At 42.6% G+C, this 8,613-nt stretch overlaps 1 protein-coding gene across 1 annotated transcript; it reads right to left on the bottom strand.

Annotated features, from left to right (window-relative positions):
• Window positions 1-680: 680 nt before the first annotated feature.
• On the bottom strand, window positions 681-5,521 carry LOC311005567 (interferon-induced protein 44-like). Its single transcript, XM_083998023.1, has 8 exons — window positions 5,481-5,521; window positions 4,467-4,963; window positions 4,150-4,201; window positions 3,175-3,370; window positions 2,658-2,810; window positions 2,379-2,550; window positions 2,155-2,255; window positions 681-2,065 (listed from the first exon to the last, which is right to left on the bottom strand). Exons 2-8 carry the CDS (start codon window positions 4,945-4,947, stop codon window positions 1,838-1,840), a joined length of 1,383 nt encoding a protein of 460 aa, XP_083854149.1. The 5' UTR covers window positions 4,948-4,963; window positions 5,481-5,521; the 3' UTR covers window positions 681-1,837.
• Between the last annotated feature and the right edge of the window lie 3,092 nt (window positions 5,522-8,613).

Genomic DNA, 8,613 nt, shown 5'->3' with positions numbered 1-8,613 from the left:
AATAAGTCTTCACTGGTTCACTGTGGAAATGCCAGTCTGTCAGAAGAACAACATGTGAAGTTAAGAGCAAGATATGAAAATGAGCTCACTGACCTACAGTACAGGAAGTACCATTCAAAGTACATGGGGTTCTTCAGCAGTTTGATACGTGTGGTAGACATCTTCTGGACCATTGTATGCGTCTTCGTGATGACACCCTTTTCCTGGATAGCCTCTGTTCCCCTCTCTTTAGCTAGACAACTTGCTGATCAACATTTTGATTTCACACACCATCGTATCACCTGTGATGGCTCTGTAGGCCTAATTAATAAAATAGCTGTAAATTGACCCTGCTGTTTTTATCGATAACATGGACTGTACACTATGCATCCTTGATCACTGATCCTAGCTGTCATTGTCCGCTCATCTACAGTTAGTTAAGACTATAGCCTATCTCGAAGAGCTAACGCTAATGCTTGGGTACAAAGATTAGATAAAAATGCATCTGATATTAAGAGATAATGTGCCAGGTGCAGAGGTCTACCACGCACTCAGTGGTCTCCCAGTGAACAATAATTTGATGACTTTTCAATAATCTTTCCTGGTCAACTATAAATCGATGGCTTTTCAGTAATTTCCCAGTCGGTCAGATACTGGCTGAGTTGAGCTGAGAAAAGAAAATCTCAGAACTTCTCTTTATCATGCAGATTTATTTATGTGGTTGCATTGAGTGATGACTTTTCACAACAGAGAAGCGCATTTGCTTTAGGCCTATCTTTCTGACTTAAGGATGTGTAGCAGTGCAAAAAAACAATGATCTCTGAATAAATGTATCAACAAATGACAAGTGAAAGAAAAAAAAACCCTTATTGGAAACAGTTGTGCAACATGATCCTGTTTCTTATAATGTCCCAAGTTTCCACAAATGGACACCAGTAATTATGAAGTTATGACTGACACCTAGTGGCTGACTGAGGGAATGAAAGGTCTGTGGACAGTCATTGTGAAACTAAAAGTTACATGAGTTTTCTAGTAAGTTATACAGACCTGTTAACTGACAGCTGTACAGTTTTTTCTCAGGTTTTTCAAAGCAAAATGCAATAAAACGTTGTCAAAGTGAAAACAAAGTTCAGGAGTGACAGAAAGCTAAACGGATTACAGCCAAACAAAGTATGAACATATTTGGTTTGCTAAAGTCTCTGATATATGAAACACAGGGGTGGAAAGAGTACCAAAAAATCTACTCAAGTAAAAGTACTGTTACCTTGATGAAATTTTACAGATTTTCATATGATGGCGGCGGATAGAGTTCATTTTTGAATCGTCCAAAACACACACTATGAAACATCCAAATACCTCCATACTGCTTGTCCGTACTGAGTTGACCCAAGGGTCCTGAAGCCGCGACATGAAAAAGTTTGATCTCTGTTTTTAGCCTTGATGTAGTAGTAGCTCCCAGTGGCTCTGTTGATGTTTGTGCACATGCACGAGATTTCACTCCCATTCACTGGGAGCTACTACTATAACAAGGCTAAAAACAGAGATCAAATTAATTTGGGTACTTGAGTCAGTACGGACGAGCAGTATGGAGGTATTTGGATGTTTCATAGTGTGTGTTTTGGACGATTCAAAAGTGAGCACTATCCGCCGCCATTATATGATCCATTGCCAGCCGGACCCCCCGTTGTGCATTACCCTTTACGTGAAACCAGTATATAGAATAATTCGTTATTTTGTCTTTAGTTGCTAACATGGTCTCCCAACCTTTCATTCAATGTGTTTAATAGACACTATTGTAGGTTTGAATCACTAAGGTGTGAACACTGTCTTTTAAACAACATTATGTTAAGTACGTTCTCTAACGAAGGGGAGCAGCAGTGGATCTGTAGAGGTCCAACTGCTCGTTCATCCCTGTATCTTCAGTATCCTGGTTCTCAAAGAAGTTGTCTGCGTAGTTCAACATCTGCTCCACGGCAGTAAAAAGCAATATGTCGGTGTCCTGCTCCAGCTCCAGCTCTTCACTGTAGTTCTTCACCGGCAGCACGCAGGACAAAGGGATACCAAGAGACTCACTCAGCTCCCGTGCCTGGGAGGCAACAAGACACATGGATTAAGTTACCAACACCAGCACAACAAGTCGACACCTAATTTAGGATGCAACTGTGAAAGTGTTACCTTCCTCTGGATGTAAACACTGCGATAAACATTCTTCAAGTCTTCTGCCACTAGTGGACAGGCCTCATCGACTTTGGTCATCAGAAGTATCTGAGGGATACCTGCAAGAGATTAGAGAAGGAGACAAGGAGAAGATAAGATGGAAACTTCAAACAAAAGCTTGCAAATATGTAGATTTACAGTGATACAAAATACTCTGACAGTTACATAATTCAATTGCTAACCGAGCTGGTTGGTCTTTTTACGGATGGCAGCAAATTTGTCCAGCATCTTCTGGGTAAGGAGAGAGACCTTGCATGTGTCCACCACATAAACCACACAGTGAACCTTGTCATTGAGGGTGACATGCTTCTTGTAGCCAGGAGCAGTCTCCAGGAGAGGAGCAGAGGGGCTAAACTGGAAGAGAAACAAGCCATCCATCATTAATTACCAAGTAGCTTTATTTCTAAGATGAAATCAGTTACATAACATGGAGGAAACAGGCTGGTAGTTCTTTGGGAGACCTGGTAGCGATCCTTGATGTGACCCTTGCAGATGTTGGCCATGTCCTCAATGTCCAAACCAGCCTCAGGATTTTCCTCCAGCCCCATCGAGTCGCACAGGACCAGAGGAACAGCGTCACCACCTTTCCCTGCTTTGATGGTGTAGGTGCGAAACTACAGACATGACATAGAAAGACCGCAGTCAGCGGATGTGAAGCCAGAGAACAAGACGTTGAGACTCCATTACCATCAGCAGAGTAGTTTAATGAATACAGCTCTTTTCCAGTACCTGAGTGGTCACGCTCTTCCCTGCTGTGCCAGCAATGGCCTGGGACGTCATGTTGCCTCGAAACGCTGAGTTGATGGAGTTGAAGAAGCTCGACTTGCAGAAGCTCGACTTGCTTTGATGGTGTAGGTGCGAAACTACAGACATGACATAGAAAGACCGCAGTCAGCGGATGTGAAGCCAGAGAACAAGACGTTGAGACTCCATTACCATCAGCAGAGTAGTTTAATGAATACAGCTCTTTTCCAGTACCTGAGTGGTCACGCTCTTCCCTGCTGTGCCAGCAATGGCCTGGGACGTCATGTTGCCTCGAAACGCTGAGTTGATGGAGTTGAAGAAGCTCGACTTGCCAGCCCCAACCGGACCCACCAACAACACCCTTGCTTGATGAACTGTATCGATGCCTGACTGATAGCTCTGGATGTCCTTCATCAACTCCTGCCTTCTCCTAAAAGAAGCAGAAATTAGTTTACAAGATTTCGGAAGTCCTTAAGAAGCAGTTCTGCTCAGGGTTTGTATCATAATCTCTTGGCTTGTAAACAACAGTGGGTGAGGTTATTGGCAGGACTGGTAAGTAAACAGTTGTTTATGCTAATGTTGTAGCATAAACACTACAACTGTGTATATTAGTAGCACAACATATAAAAAGCTCCTTTAAAGGTACTGTGTGGAGTTTTAGACATTCAGTGGTGCCATTTAGCAATTTCTTCGCAAGGCGGTTCACATTTTGTTTCTATCATGCACACATGAAAAAATCACTTGCCTGGGGAACAAACTAGCCTCAAAAAACACCATCCAATCACGTACAATGTCACATTGTAGTTAATTGGATCGTGATGTGTCAATCAAGCTACTGTCTCTCCCTCTCTCCCTCTTCTTGTGTGCACAATCAGTGTCTTCACTGGCATCCGCGGAAAAGTCACTCTCCAGTCTGGTGGGTATCAGTATAGCTCTGACAATGCACGTCGGGTGTCTTCACCCATGTCCGCGGAAAGGTGAAGGCGTGGCTTCTGACAGAAGTCTGAGGAAAGGGGCTGCGACTTTTGACTTGTGTATTTTCAAAATGTGGCCTGACCGATTTTCCAGGATCTCCAACCCTACCTTTAATTTAACATGTTTGTCTTTAGGATTAAGTATAGACTATACTGTATGTTTAGAGGGATTTTATAAGAAACATCCACAGGATACCTTTAGTAAAAACAAAGGTTATCACAGACTTCTACATACTCTGCAGTCCACTGGATGTTCCTCCATGGTTTAGCCAGGAGATCTCCCAAACCTGCAGGAAAGACATTTATTATTGGCTTATTTACTTTTGTCCTCAGTATTCATTCACTTCACAAAACTCTAGTAAGACAAAAATCATTGTTAATCTGTATTTATTTACATAGCTTTATAAATTGATTTTCTAATTCAGTAAAAACAGTCATGTTTGTTCGACTTGAAATAACACAAAATTCAAGTAAAGACTGAAAAGATTGGCTGTTATTGCTGTGTAATAAACTTTCCATATTTGATGATAAAGTGCTCACACTGTTACACACCTTCAACACGATACACTTCAAACTCAGTCAGCACCAAGTTGCCTCCGTGCATTGCTTCTGCCTGAAAGACAAAGCTCGTCCCTGGGTTGGACAGGAATTCAGGTTTGTCCTCATGCAGGAACACCAAAGCACCAAAATTAGGACCGGTTGGCACATCGGTGAAAGCAACCTGTCCGGTGATACCGGCCACCCTCAGGGGCCTATTTTCCCCTGCAGTGATGCTGTAGAGGAACGCCTGCTCGTCATTGACGCCCTGCTGGCTCTGGGTGTAGTCCTTGGAGGTGTACGCTCCAAAAACAAACCCAGCAGCGTTGTGGGCAACAATGACAGTGGGTCCCTGTCTGTCACAGCGGGCGTGAAAAGTAGCAGCATCAAAGCCGTTGACGCTGGCTTTGTGGAGCAGGTGGAGTCTGACCTGACCGAACAGAGAGTGCAGCTTCTTCTCCTGATCCTTAGACAGACTGGACTTGACTACAGACATTTTGGAGGGTAGACACCTGAGGATGCAACAGAGGATGGATTTTAAATGTTTGCCTCCTTTAACTCATTACAAGGTTTACTCAACACTGGTAATTGCGATTACTTCAAATGCTGATTATTTGATTAAGACCTAATCTTTTAAAGTTAAGATATGTACAGCAGTTTTACGTAACAGTGTGTAAACTTTAAGACTGCAGCAGAAAGTAAATCCTACTGATAAAAAGGTTTGTAAAATCAAGACACAGATGGTGGCAAATCAGAGGTTCAGTTTTACCTACATGTTAACAGAGCTGAAGGAAAAACTTTTCTGGGACTGGATCAAATGTCTAGTAAGCTGCAGAAAAGATAAGTTATGTTGTTGCATTAACTTAGATTGACACTGAAAGCGAAAGTAACATCTAAAAATGACATACCAAAAAACATACCAAAAAATGAACATCAAAGATTGATGAAATGATGAAACAAATCCTCTATAAATCTTCTACAAATATCACACATCTAGTGCAGGCAGATGTTCCTGTGGATCAAACTCACCGAGAGCAAAAGTGATGTGGTGAAGACCGATCTGCTGTGATTCAAGTAACTGCTGAAGTGCTTCAAACAGAAGTGAAAGTGTTTTTCCACAGCATGACAGAAACTGAGGTGGTTTCCTACGGAAGCTTGAAAATACAAATATCTTGGAAAGGAAGTCAGTGAAGTGAAGCCAGATTGCCCTGAGGATTGATTTGTTCTTTTTTATTTTATGAAGCAATGGCAGAAAGAAAGAAAGAAAGAAAGAAAGAAAGAAAGAAAGAAAGAAAGAAAGAAAGAAAGTCTATTCAAAGATTAGAAATTCCGGGATCAATAAGTTTGAGGCGAAACAATGTTCAAGCACAAATGATGCCTCTCTTTCCCATCGTAATAGCACAGACTACGAGCTACAAGAGGGGGAAAAAAATCAGTTTTTTTGGTTTGTTTTTGCACAATTTTGGTGAATTTTTATTGGGAATAATAATCAGTAACTCCACTGTTATATAATGACTCCGAAATCACTACACACTAACGGTCTCCTCATGGACAAACTACAACAGCTGTTTTGGAAAAATAAGTGTTTCTATAATAATCAACAACTTCACTGTTTTACAGTAAGACAAGTGGTTATGGGGCCCTAAGCAAGTGCTCAATTCTGCTCATGGCTGCCTCTTGGACACTGCCATTAAAACAATCAGATCAAGTTGTGACTGTTTCCATATAATCATGATCAAACTCATAAATTCCCAGAGAACCACTAGCTTCTCTAGTTGTAGCAACTTTATGTGGCAAGGTGAAGAGGGCCCGGGCGGGGATTGAACCCACACCTCCCGGGTAAGAGTCACGCGCGCTTGCCAGTCACCCAAAGGGACATCCCATTGGCCAAGTAGCCAGGGCACATGATCAATTGGAGGCATAGTGACAGGACCACCACTGTCACATCTCTCCCCCTCTTTTCACAAGCACGTCCTCGTGCTTCCGCGCAGGCTGCCACACATTAGGAATCCATGGACCCACCCCTAGTGCTACATGGATCCTGCCAACAACGCCAGAATGTGGCATGGTGAAGAGGGCCGGGGCGGGGATTGAACCCACACCTCCCGGGTAAGAGTCATGCGCGCTTGCCAGTCACCCAAAGGGACATCCCATTGGCCAAGTAGCCAGGGCACATGATCAATTGGAGGCATAGTGACAGGACCACCACTGTCACATTTAGCAAGTCTATTTTCTCCACGCGCAAACCGCGATCAAAAAGCCTCTCATAGCCACAAATAATGCTCAGAACAGCACCAAACGTCATCAACAGTACAAACAGGGTCCCAGCACATAATACAGGCATCAAACATCTGTTAGCTAAAGAGACGAAAACAACTCACCTACTCTCCTCCAGTTAGATGCTGCAGGCACTGACAAAACAAATGATAATGTGTGATTATTACTCCATGCAATGCAGTCAATGTTCATATGTATCTGGCCTATCAGTTTATAAAAGTTATTATCGAGTGTTCACAGGGAAATGAACGTTTCTAACTTTAGATAATTTGCGGGAGAAAATCATGTAAACAAGCGCGAGATTAGACGTGATGTGACGTCATACGCGAGATCTGGATGACGTTTGTTGCCGGAAGAGACTGAATTTATGGAGTTTGAGAACAACTATGACTGGTTTCTTTTCGATGGGCGACCCTATAAGTTTGAGACCGAGTTTACTGAAGACGAGCTGAAGGAAATGGAGGAGAAAAGTGAAAGAGGGAGATCTGCTGGTGGAGTCTATGTGCTGGACCTGGGGGAATCAAGTGGTCAGTGTGTGGTCACTGCCTGCCAGTGGGCGCTGAAACTGAATGTGCTGCCAGTCGGACTCGGATGTGTGTCCGTGCCTGGACGACATGCTGGACACGGAAAGTTGCTGCAGAGCCTATAACTGGAGGAGAGTGGGTAAGTTGTTTTCGTCTCTTTTCAACCAGGCAAAGCTAACAGATGTTTGATGCCTCGTATTAGGCTATGTGCTGGGACCCTCTTTGTACTGTTGATTACTCTACCTGAAGAGACCAAATGCCATCGTTTTTGTACAGGATTTGGAATAACACAAATCATTTCTGTACATATTTTTTATTTTACTAACTTGCGTGTCATTTTATGATGCTGCCTCTGTCCCATATAGTCCTTACGTGCACATCTCACCAGCAGCAATATTCTCACTTTTTTTTTTTCATTTGTGCTGCATTTTCTTTTGTCTCTCAACCCAGTAATCTTCACCATTTTAGCCTGCCTGACCTGATTTTGGATTTAAAATTCTTGTCTGCCACTTGCTTGTCTCTGGTGTTGTACTTTTGGGTTCATTTCTGTCATCATTCAGTGCACAAACAAGCATATTTTTCCAAAACAACTGTTAGTTTGACCATGAGGATACCATTGATGGGTGTAGTGATTTTGGAGTCATTATACTGTATAACAGTGAAGTTATAGATTTTTTAAATACAGACGATAACAACATGAGGCAGTGTGGTTTTTGGGACAGAAGATGGTGGTAATGTGCCTAGCTGGTTGCCACCCACCAAAAAAAGAAAAGAAAAAACAGGAAGAAGAGGAATGGAGGCAGTGAGTGAAATACTGGGTTCTGTTTACAAGGCGCCCTCAAATTGCCAAGAAACTACAGGGTTTTACATCCTGTTAGCATGAGAAAAACTAGCTGCCCTGGAGGTAAGTTTGACACCCTTTCTGCAAAGTGCAACCAATTTGTATATCCTGGGGTGCCCTGCAATGAAAAGGTTATTTTATTTTTCATTGATGCTGAAACCCGCCTCTGGGCAGTAGGTACCTTGTTGTAAGGTTCCCCACAACCAGCAAGAAATGGTAAACCATGCATGTCACAACTGCATGGGCTCAGATTAAGGTCAATAAGATTTTGATTAATGTGAATGTCATTATCACAGCACCCGTCCCTCACCCTGCATCCACTGCTTTAGCCCCCAAATGGCTATAAATAGGATTTGAGCTGCAGTTCATTCATTATTTTACTCAGTATCTACATGGCTTCATTGCTGAAAAAGTTGCATTTGTGTTTGACTCTCATCAGACAGTTTTGATGCACATTCTTTATTCACACATTGCTCCCAGTCCCCACAAAACCCACACACGTCGACACTGTATGTACTTA

The sequence above is a fragment of the Trachurus trachurus genome (assembly GCF_905171665.1).
Source record: "Trachurus trachurus genome assembly, chromosome: 22".
NCBI classification, from domain to species: domain Eukaryota; kingdom Metazoa; phylum Chordata; class Actinopteri; order Carangiformes; family Carangidae; genus Trachurus; species Trachurus trachurus.
The sequence above is the reverse complement of the archived record's forward strand: the minus strand, read 5'-3'. Positions and strand labels throughout refer to the sequence as shown.

What these genes read in the sequence shown, in the direction of transcription:
- LOC311005567 (XM_083998023.1), bottom strand. Translation starts at nt 4,947, where the DNA reads ATGTCTGTAGTCAAGTCCAGTCTGTCTAAGGATCAGGAGAAGAAGCTG. An exon ending in TGAAGTGTATCGTGTTGAAG is followed by an intron (nt 4,202 to 4,466) that starts GTGTGTAACAGT and finishes TCTTTCCTGCAG; the next exon opens with GTTTGGGAGATCTCCTGGCT. An exon ending in AACATCCAGTGGACTGCAGA is followed by an intron (nt 3,371 to 4,149) that starts GTATGTAGAAGT and finishes TGCTTCTTTTAG; the next exon opens with GAGAAGGCAGGAGTTGATGA.